General features: G+C 36.5%; 1 protein-coding gene and 1 long non-coding RNA gene across 3 annotated transcripts in view; both read right to left on the bottom strand.

The window, feature by feature from the left end:
* Positions 1 to 8,408: 8,408 nt before the first annotated feature.
* Positions 8,409 to 27,773, bottom strand: part of LOC135083726 (sodium-coupled monocarboxylate transporter 1) — a 50,602-nt gene continuing 31,237 nt past the window's right edge. Inside the window, exons 6-12 of the mRNA XM_063978449.1 lie at positions 25,993 to 26,175; positions 23,124 to 23,300; positions 17,483 to 17,613; positions 15,868 to 16,118; positions 13,242 to 13,378; positions 11,675 to 11,860; positions 8,409 to 10,797 (exon numbers count right to left, since the gene is read on the bottom strand). Coding sequence (XP_063834519.1) covers positions 10,611 to 10,797; positions 11,675 to 11,860; positions 13,242 to 13,378; positions 15,868 to 16,118; positions 17,483 to 17,613; positions 23,124 to 23,300; positions 25,993 to 26,175 — 1,252 coding nt within the window. The 3' untranslated portion in view covers positions 8,409 to 10,610. The remainder of the gene's footprint in view (positions 10,798 to 11,674; positions 11,861 to 13,241; positions 13,379 to 15,867; positions 16,119 to 17,482; positions 17,614 to 23,123; positions 23,301 to 25,992; positions 26,176 to 27,773) is intronic.
* Positions 19,648 to 21,310, bottom strand: LOC135083606 (uncharacterized). 2 transcript variants are annotated; one of them, XR_010259675.1, is made up of 3 exons: positions 20,980 to 21,310; positions 20,346 to 20,518; positions 19,648 to 20,064 (listed from the first exon to the last, which is right to left on the bottom strand). It is a non-coding gene; the product is annotated as an uncharacterized LOC135083606 (long non-coding RNA). The 2 variants fall into 2 exon arrangements; XR_010259674.1 differs by having other exon boundaries at positions 20,350 to 20,518.

The raw sequence follows: 27,773 nt of genomic DNA, 5'->3' as shown, positions 1-27,773 counted from the left end.
TGTATGTGTAGGTATGTGTAAGTGTAATGTATATAAGTGTAAGTGTATGTGTGTGTTGTTGTCTAGGACAACAAATCTTCAGTGTCAGTGTATTATTATAATATTTTCTTCTTTTTTAAACTGGTTGCCGCAGTTTCCAGAGCTAAAAAGGTGAACCTTCAATATTTTTGTTAATAAATTAAACACGAAATCAACACAAATCTACTCTAGAATCTTAAAGTGAGTCCATTTGCCGGAGGAATAAATAATTGAAAATTCAGTCTGGCGACTTGGTCCGTGGACCAATCTAAAAGGGGGCCAAGTCACTGGAAGACTTGAAATTAGTCTTCAGTCATTTTTTACATTAATAAGTTTTTAAAAAATGCATACAGGTCGAATTTAAATGCACTTTTGTTACTGTGTGCAACAAGGGCGTAGCGCCACTTGTGACATAAATTATTCTCACGCCATCAGGGAGCGGCTGATCGAAACGAGTTTTTGGGATGTTTAACTAGATGGTACAGTGCATGTTTTGATATAATAACATCAAAACGGACTTTCGGTACCAAACGCCCTTGTTGCTCCCAATGCTTCAATTGTAATTTTTAGACCACATAATTTCATAAAATCATTTTGGTTTGTAATTTTAATTTGATAAAGTAATAATACCGAAATATCTACTAACGTTATTAGGTCTAAGGATAGGTAATTTGTTCAGTTTGCTTGCACAATCTTTATTTACTTACCCCCTTAGTAGTTAATAAATAAAAATTACACGCCCGTTTTGAAAACCGTGTCCAACAAGCGTGTAACTTAATAACTATTGTGCTTGCGCGATCTTTCTTATTTAGATACCCTTGTAACACGGTGGTACTGATTTTAAATCTAGTCCTGCAAAAATATTTCTTTCGACTGAATTTCTTATAATATCCTCAAGGAAACCCAATGCTATCAAATGTGACGGTGGACATGATATCTCTAGGGTCTTCACATGCAAATCCCGAGAAAGGGTTCCGCACCAAACTATGTTAATTTCACGGACACTAGCTAAAATAGTTGCTTAGATATTTGAATAAACAAAATGATCACGAGCTCAAACTACACAGAGTTTGTACCATTCAAAATCACATCTGAATACTCAACTATCACCATGAGGTAGGTACATGTCTTTTTTGCAATATAGTTAGTACCTATTACCACTTCAGCTTGCTAATCCGTCGGGCTATGTCAGCGACTTTAGTTCGTTTACGGATCTCCTCATTTCAGATTCGATCTCGTAAAGAAACACCGAGCATAGTCCTTGGCGCTGGACGCAGCCCGCTACCAACCGGGCAACATGGTAAGCATTGGGGGAGGCCTCAGATCATAGATTCTATGATCTGAGGGGGTGGCCTATGTTCAGCAGTGGACATTCTATGGCTGAGATGATGATGATGATTACCTATTGAAAAACTACATAAGCTGCCAGTGTTTAGGTTGATGTAACGTCGTCCGTAAAATTGTTGTTATTAGGATTTCTAATGAAACGAAATGAATAAAAACAGACGAGAAATGACTACCTTAGTCAACTCGGCCAGTTTACCCAATGCTTCCATAGCTCAGAAGTGAAAGCAGTTGCCCAAAAACCGAGAACCTGTGTTCAACTCCCACCAGAGGCTTCTAATAATCAAATTATAAAATTAACTAGCGGCCGCCCAAGACTTCGTACGCGTGGATGCCGTTTTACCCCCTTCATCTATCTTACGCGGTTTAGATTTTTTCATACAAATGTTTTTACCCGCTAACTCCCGTTCCCGTGGGAATTTTGCAATATCCTGTTGTAACTAAGCTTTAAGTGTACTAACGTATCTGCTTGCCAAAGGACATCATCCACGTTTCATATATTTTTGGTCCAAAATCAAAAGTGCCGGCCAACAAAAAAAAGTGCTGTATTCTGACAGAATACGTCCGCCTTAGCATTTGTTACTATGGCACCAAAGCTGTAGCACCACTGTGTGTCGAGTATTTGAGATCTAAAATTCATCGACGATTCATACATTTTTTGTTCAAAATCAAAAATGTCGGCCAATAAAAATAAAAGTGCTGTATTCTGACAGAATACGTCCGCCTTAGTATTTGTTACTATGACACCAAAGCTGTAGCACCACTATGCGTCGAGTATTTGAGATCTAAAATTCATCGACGATTCATACATTTTTTGTTCAAAATCAAAAATGTCGGCCAAAAAAAAAAAAGTGCTGTATTCTGACAGAATACGTCCGCCTTAGCATTTTTTACTATGACACCAAAGCTGTAGCACCACTGTGCATCGTAGTATTTGAGATCAAAGTCAGTCGTTTCATATATTTTTAGAGCTCAAATACTACGATGCACAGTGGTGCTACAGCTTTGGTGCCATAGTAATAAATGCTAAGGCGGACGTATTCTATCAGAATACAGCACTTTTATTTTTTGGCCGGCACTTTTGATTTTGGACCAAAATGGATGATGTCCTTTCAAGCGTCTAACTTAAGCGGTTTAGATTTTTCATACAAAAGGATTTTCCCGCTAATTCCCGTTCCCGTGAGAATTTCGGGAATTCTTTGCTTAGTGCACCTCTATACATAGCTGGGCATTAACTCGTTAATCCGTTAATCGTTAATTAACGAAGTTAACATTTCTATTAACGGATTAACTTTTAAGTTAACTTTAAAAAATGTTAACGGACTCGTTAACTTCCGTTAAATTATCCTATTAAGTCCGTTAATCCGTTAATCCAGTACCTACTATTTACCAAAAGCACGCTGAAAAACGCTAGAAAAACGCGTTCTGACAAGTACTTTCGGGCTTCCAGAACCCAAAACAACAGTTTTTGTAACCAGATCACTAACGACACTTAGTCTTGTTAGTAGGGTATGTGTGGGACAACTCTTGCAACTGAATTTAAGACCAGTTTTCCTCAACCGATTGAGCTGTAATTTGGTATACTTATGTAAGTACGATGACAATGCAATGTTATGGTACCATTGAGCTGGTCTGATGATGGAGTCATGAGGTGGCCATAGGAACTCCTAAATGAAACGGCGGCATCGCATCGAATTTGGGTTCGTTGGATTTGTCTTTTCGAGCACTTTAGTACTAGATGATGTCCAGGGTCCTGATGATGGAGTTAGGAGGTGGTCATAGGAATTCCTATACGAAACGGTGGAAACTTATCGAGTTTGAATTTGCTAGATTTGTCTTTTCGAGCACTTTGGTCAATTTAGCACCAAATTGTAGGGCAGGTGACCCGGTTTTGGCCATTTTAAGAATTTTTTAGACTTTGAGGCTATATCATTTTACAGTTTTTGTTATCACGGACTTATTTCTTGTAAAAAGTGATTAAATATATTTAGATCTAGCCTAAGGATACATTTTTTTTCATAATGATTCAATGGAAAAATAATCCTGTAGAAAAGAAAAAGAAATGGGAATTTGTGCCATTTTTGGCCAGCTTTACCCCATTTCTGGCCACAGTCATGTGCCAGTTCTGGCCATCAAAATTCATCAAAAAAAAACAAAAACTACTCGACGGATTTTAACGAAACTTGGTACAATTATTTTTAATACTCCTGGGCAGGTTTTAGTATACTTAGGAATTCCCACGGGAACAGGAATTAGCGGGAAAATCCTTTTGTATGAAAAATCTAAACTGCTTAAGTTAGACGCTTGAAATTTGGCATGTAGGTACCTTAGTAAACTTAAAGCTTAGTTACAACAAGGAATTCCCGAAATTCCCACGGGAACGGGAATTAGCGGGAAAATCCTTTTGTATGAAAAATCTAAACTGCTTAAGTTAGACGCTTGAAATTTGGTATGTAGGTACCTTAGTAAACTTGAAGCTTAGTTACAACAAGGAATTCCCGAAATTCCCACGGGAACGGGAATTTTTGGGAAAATCCTTTTGTATGAAAAATCTAAACTGCTTATGTTAGACGCTTGAAATTTGGTATGTAAGTACCTTAGTAAACTTAGAGCTTAGTTACAAGGAATTCCCGAAATTCCCACGGGAACGGGAATTAGCGGGAAAATCCTTTTGTATGAAAAATCTAAACCGCTTAAGTTAGACGCTTGAAATTTTGCATGCAGGTACCTTAGTAAACTTAAAACTTAGTTACAACAGGATATTGCAAAATTCCCACGGGAACGGGAGTTAGCGAGAAAAAACATTTGTACGAAAAAATCTAAACCGCGTAAGATAGATGAAGGGGGTAAAACGGGATCCACGCGTACGAAGTCGTAGGCGGCCGCTAGTATGAAATATAATATCTCAGCTTGAATTGAAATCAACATTAACCCTTAAGTAACACCGTGGGGTAATTTTTTACCCCAGGCGCATAAAAATTGACATGTCTTTTTTTCTACCTAAGCTAGTGCAATGTCGTTTTGTTTATTCTCAATGCAGTGTGTGCGCTTTAAGCTCGTAGTCGCGGGATGTGAAAAAAATCATCTGTTTGGCTTGTACAAGTAGGTGGGGTGGAAAATTACCCCAGGGTGTTAGTCACGCATGCTTTAATTTATCATCACCTAACATCTTATTTAATAGGTTTTTTACAATATTTAAACAAAATGAGTAAAAATGTATATGACGATTAAGTAGCACGTTGTCTCGAGAATGCAGAGAAATAAATAGAGCTAGATTTGCATGATACTTTTCGAACTTTGAAGACATCCCCTCAGAACACAGCGTTCATAAATTCGTCACAGAAATAGAGCCCAAAAGTGATAATTATGTAATAATTCAGCGTGTCTGATGTGTTTTGAAAAAAATAATTAGGAATTGAAATAAATAAAAAAAAATATTTTCATAATTCTATAAAAAAAAATATATTTTGCTTTATTATAAAGCCAGAAATTTTCGTTTTATTTCATTTTGTGTTTAAAATATTATGTATAAAACATCTATTCAATGTCCGATTAGTGTAAGTTTTTGGTTCCCACAATAACTTTCCAAGATTTTTCTAGAAGACCATTGTGGAGACTATTAGTTGCCAATGAAAAAATCTTTGTATTTTGTTATGATTGATTTAAGATGTTTCTTTACGCTTGATAGACATTCTTTTAAAACAATAGTATAATTTAGTGAGTCCATTAATACACTGTAAATCACAAATTAAATTGATTTTAAATATTTACTTAAAATTTTTCAATTTCCGTTTGGGGTAATTTTTTTACCCCAGAGTGTTCTAAGTGTAACCAAAAATAAGGATGTTACTTAAGGGTTAACCTATAGTATAAGTTTATGCGGTTAGTACTGGAACAATTTTCTTTTCACAACACCGATTTTTTTAGTATTTGGTGTCGATGGAGGCATTATAATCGTAACTCTGAAAATGAATCGATTACTTATATCAAAATAGCTAAGTAATTAAATTGAAAAATCACGATAAAAACTAAATGGCCAAAAGTGGGGTTCTTCGTGCACCACTTTTGGCCATTCATGTGGCCAAAGATGGGAAAATTCATTTATTCTGGCTCCATTAGTGGCCACCTCTCATAAACCCCTTAATAAACAAATAGCGATAAAATATCATTAGTACCACTTAGACAGTGTATTCTTTATTAAGGATTAACATAAACATTTAAAAAAATAAGAAGGATTTAGAAAATAATGATTTTTTACTCACCCGCTCGCCTTAGCCTTTTTGCTAAGACTTAAAACAATTAACGCTTCTCAAAAAATAATGACTTGTTGGATTGAAGTGAAGCTTGACACATCAAAGCTGTTAACGCTATCAGTGTTGCTAATATTAGATACTAGCGGCCGCCCGCGACTTCGTACGCGTGGATCCCGTTTTACCCCCTTCATCTATCTTACGCGGTTTAGATTTTTTCATACAAATGTTTTTTCCCGCTAACTCCCGTTCCCGTTGGAATTTCGCAATATCCTGTTGTAACTAAGCTTTAAGTTTACTAAGGTACCTGCATGCCAAATTTCAAGCGTCTAACTTAAGCGGTTTAGATTTTCATACAAAAGGATTTTCCCGGTAATTCCTGTTCCTGTGGGAATTTCGGGAATTCCTTTCTTAGTGCACCTCTACGGTACCTAAGCTACGTCCCTTATAAATTTCAAGTGCCTACGTTTAGCCGTTTAGGCTGTGCGTGGGTATGTCAGTGAGTCAGCCATACAAAAGGAATTTCCCGCTAATTCCAGTTCCCGTAGGAATTTTGCAATATCCTGTTGCAACTAAGCTTTAAGTTTACTAAGGTACCTGCATGCCAAATTTTAAGCGTCTAACTTACGCGGTTTAGATTTTTTCATACAAATGTTGTTTCCCGCTAACTCCCATTCCCGTGAAAATTTTGCAATATCCTGTTGTAACTAAGCTTTAAATTTACTAAGGTATCTGCTTGCCAAATTTCAAGCGTCTAACTTAAGCGGTTTAGATTTTTCATACAAAAGGATTTTCCCGCTAATGCCCGTTCCCGTGGGAATTCCTAAGTATCCTATAACCTGCCCAGGAGTATGAAGAATAATTGCACCAAGTTTCGTTAAAATCTGTCGAGTAGTTTTTGTTTCTATAAGGAACATACAGACAGACAGACAGACAGACAGACAGACAGACAGACAGACAGACAGACAAAAATTTTACTGATTGCATTTTTGACATCAGTATCGATCACTTATCACCCCCTGATAGTTATTTTGAAAATATATTTCATGTACAGAATTGACCTCTCTACAGATTTATTATAAGTATAGATTTTTATTCCCGTAAACCATAGAGTAATATATTAGTCTTTGCCTTAGTTATAACGATTTGAAGTTCTAAATGGCCACAAAGGGGTCGGTGGCCACAACCGGGTCACTTGCCCTAATTGAACCAAGGCTCTAAGATTGAGATACTACTAAAAAGTGTAAAATAAAATTATAATAATTAAAAAACTTTTTTAAAAACAAGCTTTTATTCTGAAATGCAGTTGTACTAAAACGAAAAAAATAATTGTACTAATGCAAGGTTCAAATAATTTCGAAAGCTTGTAGCGCAAACAAAAAAACCGGCCAAGTGCGTGTCGAACTCACGCACAAAGGGTTCCGTACCATTGATTTATGAAATTATTATTTTTTTAATTTAAGTTATTTGTATTAAATCGATTTACGAGGTATTAAAAAAACTACTTACTAGATCTCGTTCAAAACAATTTTCGTTGGTAGGTAGTTTTTATAGTAATGTACATCATAATAATATGTTTTTTTAGATTTTTCATTTTCTTATTTTAGAAGTTAGAGGGGGGGGGGGGGTGTACCAACTTTTTTCCACTTTGGAAGCGTCTGTCACGCAAACTATTCGGTTTAGAAAAAAAAAATTTAGAAACCTCGAGTATAGCTCTTATAGTTTCGGAAAAAAATGGCTGTGACATACGGACGGACAGACGGACAAACAGACATGACGAATCTATAAGGGTTCCGTTTTTTGCCATTTGGCTACGGAACCCTAAAAAAGAGGAATAAATTCCATGCGCGATACAAGCTTTTGAAATTATTTGACCCTTGCATACAGTTATTTTTTTCGTTTTATTATCATGTGTTAACGGATTAACGATTAACGTTAACTTGCGTTAAATCTTGTGAAATGTAACGTTTTAACGTTTAACGAAGTTAATTTTTTTATTAACGGTTTAACGATTAACGAAGTTAACTATTTGATTAACGGTGCCCAGCTATGCCTCTAATTTGATTAACGGTGCCCAGCTATGCCTCTATAGTACCTAAGCTACGTCCTTTCCAAATTTCAAGTGCCTACGTTTAGCCGTTTAAGCTGTGCGTTGATTAGTGTTGTGTGAACTTGTGTGGATAGGTATTGGTAGCATTCCAACCTTTACTAGTACTATTGGTAATAATTTAAGGGAAACCTGTTATTGGCCATATTGTATGTTAAATTTATGTATGGTAAAATTGTATAAATACGCTGTTGGTTTTCTCAATAAAAAAAAATAAAAAAAAAATAAAAAAAAATGATATGTCTGTCAGTCAGTTTCTCCTTTTAACCAAACAGTATATTTGAACTGCTTTAAATTATAAGATTCTCAAGAACATAGCTTACCTACATCTAGCTACATATTTCATTTCAATTCCATCATCCCAACTCACAGGCTCGTGATCTGTGTCTCTCGACCCTTGAGGGCCCACTTAGAGGCGATTAAGTAAATCCGTACCGTAAATGATACAAAGGGTGAGGAAATGGTTTATATTGGTTTGTATTGTTTATGCCAGTTTGTAAACCTACCCACCATTCACATTGCTTACGAAATTGGAAGGCGGTGTTTTTTTATTGTGTTTTTATCCAATGTTCATTTGTTTCATTCAATAAAAATACGGCCTTAATATTCTTGTTTTTTTGGTTTATTTGAGGGTATTTTCAGTAGTTATGTACGTTTTTTAACGTAAATCAAAATTAGGTACACAAAAATACTAAAACATAGTTAATACATTTTATTACCATTTAATATTTATTTCGTTTGTTTTATTTACACAATATTATAAAATAAATAAGTACATCATGTACTTAATTCACTAAACGTAATTTATTTGTTACAAAAATATATTTCAGGCGCTATTTACACGAATACCGTGAAATATGGCTGATAGCATGTATATAACTACGCTTTTTCATAGAATACTTGAGAATATATCCCAAGTTTTGTCTTATTTCTAAGCTAGGTAAAAATACATTGTTAAAGTAACTATTTAGTAATGTATCACCTTTCGACGAGTTTAGCATTGACCAGTAACTAAAACTATATTAACATGCCTACTTTTATTGTATTTTCATATTCACTCAAAATGAGAATCATCGTCTATTAAAATCTTATAAATTATAATTCACATAAGCACGTTTTCACCATGAATCCCTAAATTTTAAGTGATCCGTATGAAAACAAAATTCATAGTAATTGTTACCATAGGGGTCACTTAAAAATTAGGGATTGATGGTGAAAACGGTCATTAACCTCTTTTGACTCGATCACACTTTTAAGTGCTAAAGTGCCAAAACAATTCCTTAAAATCGAAGACTAGCTTAGATCTGGATTAAAACTAGTTTTAACTCAGAATTAAGCTAAATATCAGCTCGAGATTGCAAAAAGAACTAATAAAAATAAATATTCGAAATTATCTAATACTGGCAAACATCACGATATGATAATATAGGGTGTAAATGTTTATAACATTTTAGTCACTTATAAAAACAATATCGAATATAAAAATTGAGACACACTTTAATATCTAAAACTCGATTCTAAATAGCTAACTGTGATTCGTTGAACATGTAAATTCAATAAATATAAGTACTTACATAGCAAATCACAGGCTTGAATATATTCTTGAGAAAGTGCTTATAATGTATTAAATTATTTTAATTATAAAAAAATCTTTTGATTCAACTCGCATCACACTCGCTTTAAATTCTCAGTCAACAACAAATCAAACTATTTAAATATCTAATTAATTCTACATCTAACACTTTTTAATACAAATCAAAGAGATATCTATGAAATACCTATCCAGGGTGAAGACAACAAACATCAAAACTATACTAAATTATAGGAGTGTTAATATGAAACCATAGGTAACATATTTTTCCCCAGGAAAATTTATTCAAATGCATAAAAACGTAAAATCAAATATAATTTTTAGAAAATTTAAGACACCCTGTATTATCAAGCAGCATTATCGTTATGAAAAATATTGTTTCAAGACTTAAAATTCACTTATGTTTTGACGTAATTTAATTACAAGATTTGTACAAAGATTAACATTTTTATTATTAAAAAAATAGTATTTATTATAATAATATAAGACTATTATCACAAGGCTACTTATAATAATATTTTACTCATTTTCACACTTATTTCTAAAGTATTTTCAGAAATAGACCAAAATTAATCTGAATTTAAGAATAACATGAAAAACATTTTTCTTTTACAATAACTTAAATGTTTTTTTAGTTATTGCTACATATTTATAATTAACTAAACTCTTTGAATACCTACTTTAATACCTAGGTACTTGTCTTTTAAGCTTTTCATTCTTGTCATCATTCAAAAACCTATAAAATAATAATATTTAAAAATAATGAAGAGGCAAGTGCCTATTGTTTTATCAGGCACTAATCAACTGTTTATTTTTATGATCTGTCAAAATGACATTGACATAAATCTACTATTTTGTGACGTCATGTGTACTGGTAAATGTTTTTTAACTTTTTTGAAATAAATATTAATGTTCTTGCTAAAATCACTTTGCTTTGATAATAATTTTATGCTAAATTACTAAGTTAAAAATCGCTATAAAATCTTTAACTTCCAGAGTAATTTCAAACTAACTTATCCACCATTTTATTATATTGAGCAAAGTTTTAGAATTTTTTATGTTTATATCACATTGAAAATAATTTACAAAACATACATAGAAGCCTTTTTTAACCGACTTCAGAAAAGGAGGAGGTTATAATTATGTTCGGCTGTATGTATGTTTTTTTTGTATACCAACATTATGGCATATTTCAATAAATTCCTTTTAAGGAATAAGTTAAGTTATAAGTTTTAACGTTACGCAAGTGGACGTCACATTTCATACTAACTATTCAACAGTAAAACTAAAAACTAACAAACTACAATCTAGTCCTTTCTGGAAACGGCGACGGCGACCGCCTCGTCTCATACACATCGAAAAGTCTACTTGCATTAGTCGAAAACACCGTCGGCTTAACTTCTTCAGCTATCGTCTCATCGGTTTTTTCCGATGTTTCCTTCTCTTCTGGAATCTTCTCTACTTTCTCACTAGTATTAGTAAATTTCCTGGAAGGAAAAGAAAAATCATTTATGTTGGTTCCAACTTGAAAAAACACACAGTGTAAGTAAAAGGTAGTTAGAACCAAAAATGGCCACCGCTCAGCATGTGTCATGCTCTGGAGTAGTAAAACTAAGAACGTGACGCTGTTATTCTGCGGAAACCATTTTTGGAGAGAGCAGGAATACACGCCTAGAATTAACAAAAATACAAACAAAAGAGAAAACAAAATAAAAATACAACAATAAAAGAAATATAACAACGACACTCAATATCAAAATAAATCGCACCTTCCGCGACGCAAAATTTAAAAATTTTCTTCTGACACATTCATGGTGCCCCAACAATATTGGTGTTATTTAAAAGCCCAATAAATAAACTAAAAGAAAAACACATTTAATTTCTTAATAAACGACTAACATATTTTATACCTACCATAAATTTTAATGTGACTTGAAAAAAGACCTCACTTGGGGCTTACCTCTGGGATCAATTAGACCAATTTTTATGGTTATAAAACCAAATAATGATCTCACGTGTCCTCTTTAACCGATGGATAGCGATTAATCCCAACTTAACAGTTTTATAGCCATAAAAGTTGGCTCAAGCGTAACTACCTATTTTTTTGAAGAAGTAGACACTTCTTCTGGATCCTTTTAAAGACACATTTTTGGGGTATATGTATAATGAAATGAAGTTTAGAACTAGGCTTTTAAATGGTGCCATTATTGGTGGGAATTGGAGATGCATACGTTTGAAAGTGCTTGTCGCGGGAGGGTCGATTTATTTGATGTCGAGTGTAATTAATGCCCAACATTAACCGTCCCAGCCATTAACTGTCAGGAGGCAACATCACTACCTTATTACCAGCCATTACTTGATTACCTGGGTTTCCCTGGAAGTTTCCTGGCTAATCTGGCAACCATAGGGTGGAGGAGTCGCTCGTCGTACGCGTCATCATCGCTGGCGGTGATGACGCCGATAATGACGCCGATGACGACGCACGTGACCGTGCCGATGACGGCGTACCACATGTAGGAGACGGAGTACATGGCGTGGAGGCTGCTGTTGCTGGAAATGTTAAATTGTTGCTGTTGAGATTGAGACTGGAGATGCAAGAGAAGTAAAGGATTTTCGAGCTAAATCCCTTGGAATAGAAGTAATAGCACAGAATAATAATAAGTACTACGTACAGAATTTTTTCTTCGCGAAGGTATTTAAAAAAATGTATGCTCAATGTCATTAACAATATGGTGTAATTTAGCCTGTATCAAGAGTCAAGCACCATTTTGTTGACAAACGTCAGTGATCGGCACTGCGCCGAAGCTATAGGGCTGACTTCGGTAAAATGATGTGACGTGAGGTGCCAAACTGCGGAAAATGGCGGAGGAAATACATGATTTAGCATGAATTATCATGAATAATATTAACTACTTATTTACCTCTCAGCGTCTTGAGGCAACTTAAAAAAGTACATTCTGTGTTTTTATTAATATTTAGGCAGTTAAATACTGCACAGTATTTAGTGCACCATTTTCTTTATTTTCTTCCATCATACACAAGAATACGCTTGCGTGAGTCAATGTTCGCTCGTATGTGAGGCCTTGTCGAATAGTATCCTGTAGGTGGGCCATCGTGCGTGTTTTGTTTTCGATGTAAACTCGCGGAGATGAACAGGCCTGTCATAACTAACAAATTCTATTTTCCATAAATAAATTAAGATAACTCATAGAAGTGATAGTCTTAACGGCAGAAAAAATCATAGGCCTCTTGCTCAATCTAGTAAAGGCCGTGGAAAGTATCTGAATGCAGACAACGGAGAGTCTGTCTTTGTGGAAACCCTTGGTCCAGCAGTTGATGACACTTTGATCAAACGAATAGTGTCCTGCGTTGTCCACGTCCAGGCTGCACGTTGAAACTGGTACCTGTGATGATGATGATGATGATATTAATAAAGGTGGTGAAGGTAACGACGATAATGATGGTGATGGTGGTAAGGATGTTAACAATGATGACGAGAAATGAACTCACATCATAGACTCAGTGTGGACGTGGGAGCGGCTGGTGTTCAAAGCCCGGAGTAGCGGCGCGATGTGCATGAGTGTTTCATTCACGCTAACTAAAGCCCGGTCCGTGAACACGTAGAATTTTGTCCAATGACCCCAAGCTACCCATCCTTATCGCTCGCGCGTAATTATATTGCTATCGCGCTCGCACACTCACTGCGGCCGCCCGTCGTACAGTCGCGACAGCAATATAATTACGCGCGAGCGATAAGGATGGGTAGCTTGGGGTCATTGGACAAAATTCTATGTGCTCGCAGACCAGACTATAGCAGTGCTGTTTGGAGTTGGTAATCGTGATAAAAACGAAGATGATGATGGTGTGGTTGATGAAGACGATGTGGATGACAATGATGATGTTGTTGACGATGATGATAAAGTAAACTCACATCATAGACTCCGTGTGGACGTGGGAGCGGCTGGTGTTCAAAGCCTGCAGTAGAGGCGCGATGTGCATGAGCGTTTCATTGACTCCAACGGGCAGTGGCTTCACGTTGAAAACGCTTGCTGTGCTGTTTGGACAGCTCTGGAATTATAAAATTAATACAATTTCCATTTGCTTCATATTATCACTCGCATTAACGAATAGAGATGGTCTTTTAACCAAACATTTGTAGCAACAGAGTTTTTTTAAACAATTCCAAAAACTATGAATTCTTGACTTGAACTTTTACAAGTAAAAAACTCTTGCTAAGAAGCTCCACAAAGCACGATCTTTCATTTTCTTTTTCCATTGACCAACAAGTTTTTTTTTAATTTGTAGGTTTACCAAACAAAAATGGATCTTATTAAGTTGATCATCATAATATATATGACAGTCTGTTCACATCTGGATGCTGGACGTAAGCCTTTCGAGAAGAGCCAAAAAACTAAAGGGATACCCTACACATTACATAGCAGTTTAAATAAGGGTTTTTGTTTTTATCCACATCGAGGAAGCTCTTGGCCTGTATCTCACCTGATGGTAAGTGACGATCAGACCGAAGGTGGAAGCGAGCTTCACCCGGAATCCTCAACCACGGAGGAACTGGCTATCTTACCTCTAACTGCCGGAACACAACAATGCTGTTAACATTGCTGTTATGGCGACAGACTTAGGTAAGATGGTGGTAGCTAGCCAGGCGGACTTAGAACAAGCCCTACCACCAACCAAACCGAACAGAAAAATCTGCCCCCACTGGGAATCGAACCCGAGACCTCTGCGTCTGAAGCAGGTGGTCTTACCACTAGACCACTGAGGGTGACCATTAGGGTGGAGCGTCATTGTATGGTTAAAAAAAAAAGTTACGTAAACGAACTTGAATACCTGCTAAAAGTTGCATGAGAGCAAGATAATAATAAGGATATTTTTATTTTATTTTTAAAATGTATTTTTTAGCCCTCTACCGTCGTTTTAATTTAATTATTTTCTATTGTATGGCAATTTTCTAAAATCTTTGTATTATTAAACAGAACAATGAAAATAGAATTAATTTAAAGGTGTTTTGTAAATAGAAAATAAATTTTATGAATAAAAAAGTTTAATTCGAAAAATCACTATTAGACATAATTGAAAAAATATATGAAAAAATCACAAAATTTTGATTTTTTTAAAATTTTTATTTAGAACATTGCAATTCTATTGGTTTTGAAAGATGTCATAATATTGCTCATTCAATTGTTTCTAAATCTATTTTTTGCTTTAGAAACATTCACTATTTTAAAATTAATTCATATCAATGAAAGGTTAAATTCGGATTTTTGAATGCTCTAATACTCCAGGTACTTTGTTGTCTTTTCTTGCTGCCATTATTTGTCTCAAGCTCTCTGATATACATAATTGTTTTTCATAGTACATCAAAGCTAACAAAAGATGCTTAGGGTGTGCAAAAAACGTGACTCTTTGAATAGCTTGTTTAATAATTTTCTTAACATGTGATTCCAAAGACTTTAATAATGTAATCAATTTCAGTCTTGCTTTGCTTGATCTGATCTAAATCTCCTGTTGATATTTTTCTATAACGTTTCTGATCTAGTGAAAACGCTCTTACTAATAATGTTACTTCTCATCTTTTGGACAATTACAAGTGCTCAAATTACTAGATTTGTAAGAAAACTATCGAATAGTTCTTGTATGCATTTTTTCCATTGCTGTAGTTTAGCGTTGAAGTTATCTGATTGTTTTGGTTATGGAAAGTGAATGAAATGTGAATACTTAATAGAACAACACTTTAACAATTGTTTTATTCGTTGTATCGTAACAACAGGCTAAGAAGTTTTCCTCTTAGTTTCGACTCAATTTGAGAAATACAACGGGCTGTTTACCTTTTTTTTTTTATTTCCGATTAGCGACCCCGCCCCTGCTTTGCATAGGTATAATGTAATGTATTATACTTAAAAACCTTCCTTTTGAATCACTCTATTAAGGTACAAAACAAATAAGGAGATCCTAAAATAGGTCACTACGAGTGCTTAATTTCGATTTTATTTTGACTTTGGTACAATAAAATTAGACAACGCAATTACGAACTATCTACTTGATTAATATCAGTTAACTAAAGATAAAGACATAAGACAAAGATAGAAAGAAGAAAATAGGTAACTGGACTAATTCTGATGTTAACAGTTCAAGTGGCAAAGTTACGCGCTGACTGTGAGTTTAGCTTATAATCGGCGCTTTTAATAATGTATTGTTTTAAGTTTATGACAAGCTTATAATGTTATACAATTTTTTTTACGATGTATATTATATTTAAAGTTACAAAAATATATTATTTATCAAATAAAAACTATTCTAAGGTAATTTATGATTTTTTCAATAAAGTCCTATTTTTTCATTTTTATGAAATATTCAAAAGCCAGTAGAGGGCTAAAAAATGGTCTCAATATTTTTTTATTTATTTTTCTCGTAACCGTGGCAACAAGATGCAACTTTTTAGAGGTATTCACAAACGCAAATGTAAAAAAAAAATTTTCGCTCCACCCTAGTGACCATCTAGGAACTAATTACAATATAATATCAAGACAAATACCCACCTCAACAGATAGAGGCAGCATAGCAACAGTTTTGTCCACATACAGTAGTCTTCCCGCCGCCATCCATGTAGTTATAACATGTGAAGCCACCATTCCCCATAAAGCTCCCTTGCCATTCGCGACAGGGCATAATGCAGCTAGTACAAAGACCCCAAGTAAGGCCCCAGAAGTGGCAGAAGTTACTAGAAGTGAGCCTTCTACTACTCCACCGACTACGCCGACGCAGAGTGATAAGCACATTATGGTGATAGCTGGAAAGAGGAAAGAAATATTATTTAGTCAAGGAGTTTGGCGGTTTTAACAGTACCTAACCTTTATAGCATGTGGAATGGTGCAAAAGTGACTGTTACAATCAGTGTTCTTAGATAATTCATGGATATGGATTATGGGTATATTATTGCTAAATTTTAAATAAATTATGCTAAACGATCTATCAGAAGTGGAATAGGTTGTACGTTAAATAGGTATAAGCTAATGTAAAGACAGAGTTTAGGGGAAGCAAGGTTCTGGAATGGAAGCCGCGTACCGGAAAACGCAGCGTGAGACGTCGACCCACAAGGTGGACCGACGACATCATAAAGTTAGCAGGGAAGCGCTAGACGCAGGCTGCTATCAATCGATCAACATGGAAAGCACTGGGGGGAGGCCTATGTTCAGCAATGGACGTCCTATGACTGAAATGATGATGATGATGATGATAGACAGAAATTCTATCACTTTGTCATTCAGCTCTTAAAATGTGAGTCTATCTTAGTCTCACTCAACATTAAGTGCTCCAATTAAATTGATCAAAACCCCTATACTATCTGTTTAATACTATTGTAAGCTCGCTTCCACCTTCGGCCTAATCATCACTTACCATCAGGTGAGATACAGGCCAAGAGCTACCTAGTTGGGAATAAAAAAAAATTGGTAACTGGTTTCCCAGTCTATGGGCCCATCATCTAGTGCAGTAAATAATAAATAAATAATAAATAAATCTTTGGACAATTTCACACAGCGCCAGCTAGCCCCAAAGTAAGCAACTCAATGCTTGTGTTATGGGTGCTAGCTTAACGGATATACTACTTATATACTTTTTTTTTTAATTAAATACATGCATATTATACATATTTACACCCAGACCCGTCACAGAAATTAAAATTCATCATTTCAATATCTGCCCGGCCGGGAATCGAACCCGGGACCTCTCGGCATAGTAGTCCGTTCTGAACCACTACACCAAACGGCCGACCAACGGCAGTGGTTCTTAACCGGTGGTCCGCGGACCACTGGTGGTCCCTGGAGGCATTCCAAGTGGTCCACCAAGTGCACTTGCACGCCTTAGTCAAAACCACTTTTTTACTGATTTTTGCAGTTAAACTGGTTTACTTTTGACCGATTATGATTATGAGGTGGTCCCTGACAAGACAGAAATTTGGTAAAATGGTCCCTCATGACTTAAAGGAAACCACTGATCTAGTGGGAAGCACCTGGATGTGGACAGCGCAGAAAGTACTTGTGGAAATCCTTAGAAATTTTTGTACAGCAGTAAGGATCGTCCTTCAGCCAAAGGACGCTTCTAGCAAAAGGACGTTTTTAGCCGAAAAGAAGTAGAAAATAGTATCGAACTCACAATAAATAACGCCAATGATTTTGATGACCGTTAGCTGCTGCTTGTCGGCGATTCCCTTGAAGGGCGGCGCGGCCGATACGAAGTCTTCCCACGTCACAGTAGCCAAGGAGTTCACGTTTGATACCAGGAAGCTGGAAGAGATAATGTAGCGTAAAATACACTTGCGAAGGCGTAAAATGTAGTTGAGGACGTCCGACAAAGTGGACAGATGACCAGACTATGAGAAGGTTGCAGGAAGATGCTAGATGCAGGCCGCTACTAACCGGCCAATTTGGGAATCGTTATGGGAGGCATAAGTTCAGCAGTGGACGTCCTATAGCTTAAATAATGATAATGAGAATATACTCCCCAAGTAGCAACAGATTATCTTCATAAGGCATTGAAGATATCTTGAAGACTAGTAGCCTAATTCCAGCCGTTGTCTTGGCCAAGACAATAGTCGCACTCAAGAAATCTTGAAGTTATGCCCCAAGACAATGGTAAGCAAAAAAGGGCACAATCCTTTGGAAATCACTGAGACAGAGTTAAGACAACGCTTAAGGCAGACTTAAACCCTAATTAAGAGTGTAGTTTTAAGAATTTCTAAACAAGTACTATAATATAACTTGTAGTATGACTGTAGACAAGGAAATAGAGTTGAAGATATCTTGAATACTTATTTAAGAGTAATAATTATTTTTACAGATAAGGTTTATTTAACTTCATGAAGAACTATGTAAGACACTTTTTATTAAAGAGTAACTTTAATTTAGTAAACATTGTGATCTTTAACACTAAATCAACTTTAGATAAAGGTTAATGAAAATGGCGATTAAATTATTTTAATAACTAATTTATATTATGTCTAGAATAGACCGTGAATGTCATTTTTGCATAGGAAATATAAAACGCATTGTGGTTTCTCGTGTAAAATCAATGGATAATGTTATAAAACAGGAGGGCCTTGAAAAAAACCTAATAAGATAAATAAAATATTACGAAATTGTATTGCATAAAGAAAACTTTGAGGTTATAAAATAAGATTTTATTTTATGCAAACGTTCTTAGACATTTATGCAACTAGAAAAAGTGTAACAAAGACGTACTTCAATTTAAATATCCTCTTGTTATGATATTATTGGTTAATTTCTGATTTATTTTTTGTTACACATAGCTCATAATGGCGGTAATTCTAATTTGTCTTAATGTAGCAAGAGTATAGAAGATTTTTAATTTGTAAGTTTAGTGAAGAAAGAGTTGAGTCAAGTTATACTTTACATAGTATTAGTTTAGAAACATTAGATTTAACTTACACTTAAAATTCACTTGATGAAGTATTACTTAAGTGCATATGGTATCAAGTAGATCTTTAGTTTTATTTAGTTAAAACTATATAGTTTTCATTCTGTCTCAGTCTTGCTAAATTATTGGTCCTGCTATACATTAAAGAACAATTTATTTACTAACTAATTTATTAATTACATGATTTCTCCCTCGGATTGTCCGTGTGGAAGTCGAAAATGGTTCTAATAGGATTTTAATTGGTTTTTACGTTTTTAGTTTTGTTATAACATCAGGGCGGGTAAATTGCACCATCCGCATATTTCGTAAAGTATTCTTTGAACTTTGTAATTGCGACACTCAGAGATAAGCAATTAAATTTATTGAATATCGGCCATATGATTTTTGCCGTATTAATGAACACAATATGACGTATTTTATTGTGAAAAGTTTTTATTTGTGTGAATTTTAATAATTTGTGATTTTGTTAAATTCAATCACAAAGTGTTTCTAATTTATTAAATGAGAAGTTTGAGAAGCGTAAATACAGTTTGTCTATAAAGTCGTGACATAAAATGAGGGCGCTTTTTTTCTTCATGTAGCAACCCTATACAATTTGACCAAATGAGTTTGATACTAGGGCAATTTAGTTAAGGGTAGATTTTTCTATCCTTAGATATCTTTTGACTGATGAATAAACTTGTCATTTTGACATATTATTTTCCATACTGAAACTGTCAATGTGCCAATCTTATTCTTCAGTTAAAAGTTATCCGACGATTGAAAAATCAGCCCTTAACCAATTTAGACGACGATATTTTGTTTTTGTTTTTATACAGTAGGTACCTATGCTTATGAGAGGTTTTACCAAGCATTTTTGTTGAATCAGCATAATAAAAAACGCATTATACATAGTTAATAAGGACGTTTATTAATCACTTTCATCATCGGATTCCAAATTTTCGATGTTAAGAAAAGTTTCGTTGCCACTTTCATAAGCAGCGCTGTCATCATTCACATCATCATCTTCGCTGCTGTTATTATCGCCTAAGCAAAAATAACCAATTGTCTTGGTACAGGTCCATAAATATAATGGAAGGCTCATGAAGATTTGGTATTAGTTTTTCTTTAATCTACTTCGTGAAGTTATGCGCATTCATTTCTGAATGGTAGTCTTCCAAATTATTTCTGCCAGTGAATATGAGGAGGCAGTTTGGCACAAACCCCTTTTCGCTTCCAGCATGGACTATGATGTAACGCTTTCCTTTGAAAATGTCTTTTGTGATGCCTTTGATGTTTAGAGATTGCGAACATTTTGTGACCTGGTGGAAAAATAAATAGATTCTTGTTAGTGAAAATTTTATAAAATTATACATCTATACTCATATTATTAAGAAGAAAGATTTCATTGTTGGTTTGTTTGGATGGGGGTTTAAGGGTGTATAAGAGGGAGGGGGAGGGTGCAATTAAAATTATTTCATCATTACAATCTAAAAAAAACTGCTTTACATAGGCTATAATATTATATAGGTTACCTTGTATGAAGAATGAATATAGCTCACATCAAACAAAAAACATGCAAAAGATGAAAAATGTTATTTACCTACCTCTTTTTGTACCGTATAAAAAATTATATTTTTTGGAGCAGAGCACAAATATTAAAATTATCCATTTCTTTCTTTGGTCGGCCTTGCCTGTGTTTCCCAGGAGTTCTAAATTTTCCATTATTCTGAAAACCTTCATTGACTATGCGCTTAACCGTACTCTCTGATTTTCCTGAAAAAAAAAAGTTCAAAGTTTAAAGGGATGGAAAGAATAACTACAATACCTAACTAATATTATTTATTGTTAAAGATTTACCAACAAGATATCATTTCACATGCATTTAAATAATAAGAGCTAAATCATAATCATAAAAAAATATTTCAACAAATTATTATTTTTGTAGACGGACAACTTGATGTGAAAGTGATGTCATACAGTTATCAATGGCCAAAGCGAACGGGTAATATAGATATGAAGCAATTAATTCAAATTCAAAATTCGTAGAAAACTTGACTGAATTAAAGATACAATATCAAAAGAAATGGTCGTACTACAATATTACGTACTTACAATGAAAATTTAACCTAAAAATGTCCTATGTAAACAATGCCTGTTTTGGTCACCAAATCGCAAAATGCAGTAAATTTGTTACTTTAGGTAGATTATAAACAAGCAGTAATACGATTACGTACCCGTCAAAGATGCTGTTCGCCCATAAAAAACATCAAAATCCCACAAAATTTGACCAGCTTGGTACTCCGCGGAACATTGCTGGAAAACTTTAAAAATCACTTTCCGCGTGGCACTCCAATTTACTTTACTCATTGTTTATACTTTTCTTCGTAGCTGAGTAATAATTTACAGGAGATTAGTCAAACAATAAAAACCACAAAATGAAAATCGTTCCACAACTTGTTCTCGATGACAGCTGATGTACATATGTTTGGTGATCTTTGGTGTTGCCAGACACATGAATAATGTTAGTTCCTCAAACATTCATGTCACGACTTTATAGACAGACTGTAAGTGTGGATTACAATTAATAGAAACATTTTTCGGTAGTTATTATGTTAAGTTTTTTTTAAAGGTAGGCCTACTGTCACCTAGTTAGTTAAATTGTATAATATCATGTTGTACCCAACTTTACCATACAATTTCGAAAATATTTTAGACAATATTTTAGTAAATCATATTTTGAGTTTACTTATCTATAGGTACTTATAATAAATCTGTAGAGGTCAATTCTGTACATGGAATATATTTTCAAAATAACTATCAGGGGGTGATTAGTGATCGATACTGATGCCAAAAATGCAATCAGTAAAATTTTTGTCTGTCTGTCTGTCTGTCCGTCTGTATGTTCCTTATAGAAACAAAAACTACTAGACGGATTTTAACGAAACTTGGTACAATTATTTTTCGTACTTCTGGGCAGGTTATAGTATACTTAGGAATTCCCACGGGAACGGGAATTAGCGAGAAAATCCTTTTGTATGAAAAATCTAAACCGCTTAAGTTAGACGCTTGAAATTTGGCATGCAGGTATCTTAGTAAACTTAAAGCTTAGTTACAACAGGATATTGCAAAATTCCCACGGGAACGGCAATTAGCGGGAAAATCCTTTTGTATGAAAAATCTAAACCGCTTAAGTTAGACGCTTGAAATTTGGCTTGCAGGTATCTTAGTAAACTTAAAGCTTAGTTACAACAGGTAATTGCAAAATTCCCACGGCAACGGGAATTAGCGGGAAAATCCTTTTGTATGAAAAATCTAAACCGCTTAAGGAAGACGCTTGAAATTTGGCATGCAAGTATCTTAGTAAACTTAAAGCTTAGTTACAACAGGATATTGCAAAATTCTCACGGTAACGGGAGTGAGCGGGAAAAACATTTGTATGAAAAAATCTAAACTGCGTAAGATAGATGAAGGGGGTAAAACGGGATCCACGCGTACGAAGTCGCGGGCGGCCGCTAGTAATAGCATAATTTAGTTTGCGGGCGACCGCACGCATTTTGTATCAAAAATTAATACAATAAGCTGCGCACGCAGGTGCATTACCTTGAATTAATAGGCGTGATCCTGTTTTATCGAAATCGTCCCGTTAAGAGTATTTTTTCTCAAAATGTACTAATTCTAGTCAAAAAGTAATTAACTTAATCTTCAGAAAACTATTTCTAAGACAATGGTCTTTAAAAAGTCCTAAGTAAATCTACGAATACTTTATTTACTTTGCAACACTTAAATAATACTTTATCTATACTATTTAGTATTAAGTGAGCATACAAAAAATCTTAATTTAGTAAAATAAGTTTTTTTTAACTTAAGCTAAGAATAACTTAAGACCGAATTATCTAAAGAATACTTAACTTGGTTTTGGGTATTCTTAATTTGCTTAAGTAGCGCTCGATGAAGAATATAAAGTCTTAAAGAAAAAAATCTCTATTCTAAGTTAATTTGGTTTTAGCTTAAGTGTAAATTTAGATAGGGTTAAGACAAGTAAGATTTTGCCATTAATACCAATTGCTACTTGGGTCATTACATTCCGGTGGTTTCCCAATGTCCCCAAAACTTAGTGATCAAAGCAGGTACCCAGCAATCTTAAGATCGTGAATACAAATCCATTCTGAGACAGTTTTTTGGTTTTAAATTAATCATGTTTGAGTTACCCCATCATGGACGAAGTATACACCCACGCAATTTATTTTATTTAATTAACTGTATGGTTATGTTGGGAGAGGCCTATGTTCAGCAGTGGACGTCCTATGGCTGAAATGATGAACTGTATGGTTCAAAGAAGAATCCTTCTGAACAAAGAAGAAAGACTGCTTCAACTCACCTCAAAGCGCCATTGAAGAGACTGCCCAGGAACAGCCCAAGCATCCCAGGCAAGAACGCAAACTGGTCTTCCACATAGTACGCCAGGACTTCATCGGGTGCAGCGATCCTTCCAGACATCAGAGGGTCGCAGTTCTTGTACACAGCATATAACGCCATGCCCACCACCCAGGATAGACTGAATCAAATCAAATTGAAAATATTTATTCATTATCACCAGTATTTTGAATCTATCTTCTATGTCTATGAAAGTGAAAGGTCACTGACTGACTCATCATGCCCGTTTTCACCATTCATCTCTAATTTTTAAGTGACCCCTATGGTAACACATAACAAGAATTTTGTTTTCAAATGGGTGAAGTACTTGATAACCATCCTTCTGGCGCAGTTGGGTAAAAAACAGGGATTAATGGTGAAAACAGGCTTTACTCACTCATCACGAAATCTCAGAAAATACAAGTGCCAGGATTCTCGAATTTTGCATGGGGGTTCCTTTTTGAACGTAGATGCTCACTAAGACGGGATTTACAATTTTAAACCACTATGTTATTTATTTATTATTATTCAATCATCTTACAAGCTAACAGAATATATTCCAAAGCGCTTATAAGACTAATTGTATACTATATGTATAGAGTCTTTTCTCCTTATAGGCGGATGATGATTAAACTATGACTACGGTTTGGCTACGAGGAATTAAGTTTCCTCGTAGCCAAATTAGTTTGGCATTTTAGTTTGGCCACGAAGAAAGTGAGGTTATACGGGGTCCACGCGTACGAAGTCGCGGTAATAAATAAATCATAGCCCTTAAGGGGCACTTCACATGTCTCCTTATCTTTTGCACCCTACCTGAACAGTATGCCCACAGCTGGGACATTAGCCAACAGAGTCCTCCTAACCCTGGCTTCGCTGGACATGGAGCAGTAGCGCTGGACGAAGGTCTGCTGGCAGCCGTAGATGGACACGCGGGCAAAAGCTAGTAATAAATAAATCATAGCCCTTAAGGGGCGCTTGTCTCCTTATCTTTGCTCTCTACCTGAAGAGGATGCCCACAGCTGGGACATTCGCCAACAGAGTCCTCCTAACCCTGGCTTCGCTGGACATGGAGCAGTAGCGTTGCACGAAGGTCTGCTGGCAGCCGTAGATGGACACGCGGGCAAAAGCTAGTAATAAATTAAGCGTAGCCCTTAAGGGGCACTTGTCTCCTTATCTCTTGCTCCCTACCTGAATAGAATGCCCACAGCTGGGACGTTAGCCAACAGAGTCCTCCTAACCCTGGCTTCGCTGGACATGGAGCAGTAGCGCTGCACGAAGGTCTGCTGGCAGCCGTAGATGGACACGCGGGCAAAAGCTAGTAATAAATAAATCATAGCCCTTAAGGGGCACTTGTCTCCTTATCTTTTGCACCCTACCTGAACAGTATGCCCACAGCTGGGACGTTAGCCAACAGAGTCCTCCTAACCCTGGCTTCGCTGGACATGGAGCAGTAGCGCTGCACGAAGGTCTGCTGGCAGCCGTAGATGGACACGCGGGCAAAAGCTAGTAATAAATAAATCATAGCCCTTAAGGGGCACTTGTCTCCCTATCTTTGCTCCCTACCTGAACAGTATGCCCACAGCTGGGACGTTAGCCAACAGAGTCCTCCTAACCCTGGCTTCGCTGGACATAGAGCAGTAGCGCTGCACGAAGGTCTGCTGGCAGCCGTATATGGACACGCGGGCAAAAGCTAGTAATAAATAAATCATAGCCCTTAAGGGGCACTTGTCTCCTTATCTTTGCACCCTACCTGAACAGTATGCCCACAGCTGGGACATTAGCCAACAGAGTCCTCCTAACCCTGGCTTCGCTGGACATGGAGCAGTAGCGCTGGACGAAGGTCTGCTGGCAGCCGTAGATGGACACGCGGGCAAAAGCTAGTAATAAATAAATCATAGCCCTTAAGGGGCACTTGTCTCTTTATCTTTTGCACCCTACCTGAATAGTATGCCCACAGCTGGGACGTTAGCCAACAGAGTCCTCCTAACCCTGGCTTCGCTGGACATGGAGCAGTAGCGGCAGCCGTAGATGGACACGCGGGCAAAAGCTAGTAATAAATAAATCATAGCCCTTAAGGGGCACTTGTCTCTTTATCTTTTGCACCCTACCTGAATAGTATGCCCACAGCTGGGACGTTAGCCAACAGAGTCCTCCTAACCCTGGCTTCGCTGGACATGGAGCAGTAGCGGCAGCCGTAGATGGACACGCGGGCAAAAGCTAGTAATAAATAAATCATAGCCCTTAAGGAGCACTTGTCTCCTTATCTTTGAACCCTACCTGAATAGAATGCCCACAGCTGGGACATTAGCCAACAGAGTCCTCCTAACCCTGTCTTCGCTGGACATGGAGCAGTAGCGCTGCACGAAGGTCTGCTGGCAGCCGTATATGGACACGCGGGCAAAAGCTAGTAATAATAAATCATAGCCCTTAAGGGGCACTTGTCTCCCTATCTTTGCTCCCTACCTGAATAGAATGCCCACAGCTGGGACATTAGCCAACAGAGTCCTCCTAACCCTGGCTTCGCTGGACATGGAGCAGTAGCGCTGGACGAAGGTCTGCTGGCAGCCGTAAATGGACACGCGGGCAAAAGCTAGTAATAAATTAAGCGTAGCCCTTAAGGGGCACTTGTCTATCTTTTGCACCCTACCTGAACAGTATGCCCACAGCTGGGACGTTAGCCAACAGAGTCCTCCTAACCCTGGCTTCACTGGACATGGAGCAGTAGCGCTGCACGAAGGTCTGCTGGCAGCCGTATATGGACACGCGGGCAAAAGCTAGTAATAAATAAATCATAGCCCTTAAGGGGCGCTTGTCTCCTTATCTTTGCTCCCTACCTGAACAGTATGCCCACAGCTGGGACGTTAGCCAACAGAGTCCTCCTAACCCTGGCTTCGCTGGACATGGAGCAGTAACGCTGCACGAAGGTCTGCTGGCAGCCGTAGATGGACACCGACATGAAGAGTTGGCCGAAGATTGCGGACAGGGTGTCCACGCGGACTGTTGGGTCACCTGTGAACCTGGAAAGGACGGGTGTGATTGTGGATTGCTGACTTAGATAATTGCTATCGAGGTTTATACTGGGTGATTTTGTTATCAGTATCCAAATTTTTTTAATAAGCTCTATAGCAGGGTTTCCCAATTTTTTTTTCCAAGGAACCCTAATTGATTATACTTTTCCTAGCGGAACCCCCGTACTACTCCGCCCGCACGCCCTGCCCCTCCCTTGTGCGTAAACAAGTCGGTGCGCGCGAACAACGTCGGTCACGAAACGTGGGATAATATTTTTTACGGAACCCTTGCGGCCTTTCCACGGAACCCCAGGGTTCCGCGGACCACCTTTCGGGAACCGCTGCTCTATAGAACAATTTAAAAATACAACTTTATCTTATTATTCTTATAGCGGTACTTTTCGCGAAAAAAAAATTGAAAATGTAATTCGCGAGTGCCCATATCTTGTTTTTAAAGTTTAAGGCTTATTTTCGCGTACCATTATTTCTATTAAGCTTTGTAGTAAACTGTGTGTACGTATTTTCTATGAACAAAGCAAATTATAACAATTATCCACGTAAGTCAATTTTGAAACCGCGCGCAGCGAATAACAATAAATAAATATGAAAAAAAAGAAGTTTTCTTACGTAAATCGATTAAATTACTGATTCTGAGTCGATCCTAAAAATTTGGATACTGATAACAAAATCACCCTGTATTCGCAGGTCACAAAATTATATTTAGCCTAGACGCAGACCACCGATTTTTAGTTGGCCGATAGTTGGATCGGGCTGTTAATCAGTATGGACCTGCATGGAAGTGCGCAGATTACACCGATTTGGTATTGGCCGATTCTTTATACAAAGAATCGAGTCCAACTATCGGCTAACTGAAAGTCGGAGGTCTGCGCCTAGGCTTACTATTCCCGTTAACCCTTCCAGTAATTCAAATGCAAGTTTGTGTTAACACGTTGAGTGCGAAACCAGGTCTATAGACCTTGTGTACGTCTCGCTTACCGTGCGGCTAAGAAAATTATAGTCTTCCTTGTCGTGCGAAAGGCATAACTTCAATTGGGTCCGGTGTAGGAAAGTGATGAATATATATCTATGATGTATTCTTAAAATAGAATCCAATGATGTACCTACCTTAATACCAGGTTTTTAGACCTGGTACCGCACGGAAGTAATAAAATGTCTTCACCATGCGAAACCAGGTCGAAGCACCTTGTACCCTGCGCACCTGGTACCGCACCCCACGCTAGCTTCGTGCAGCCAGTGTTGCCTCGCATTCGTAAGAAACGCACATGTCGACATGGCGTCAAGAGAAACAAACAAAATGAAAACTGCAAATTGATTATAATTTAATTTGCTACACGATTTATTGCTAATTTAAAAAATGTTTTTCGTGACAAACATTTGAAGTTGTTAAATAATATGTTTTCTTTAAATATAGCTTATTTAAGTATTTATGCACGTATGTCTTATTTGTAAAATATTTAGACTAAATTATTAAAACATCTTTGTTTGTTACTTTTTTAAATTTTTATTAAAACTTAATTTAAACTATCGATATTTGTATTTCACATCCCTAAAATACCCACCAGACTTCCCTACTTCAGTGCGGCACA

Source organism: Ostrinia nubilalis, chromosome 24, assembly GCF_963855985.1.
Source record: "Ostrinia nubilalis chromosome 24, ilOstNubi1.1, whole genome shotgun sequence".
NCBI classification, from domain to species: domain Eukaryota; kingdom Metazoa; phylum Arthropoda; class Insecta; order Lepidoptera; family Crambidae; genus Ostrinia; species Ostrinia nubilalis.
The sequence above is the reverse complement of the archived record's forward strand: the minus strand, read 5'-3'. Positions and strand labels throughout refer to the sequence as shown.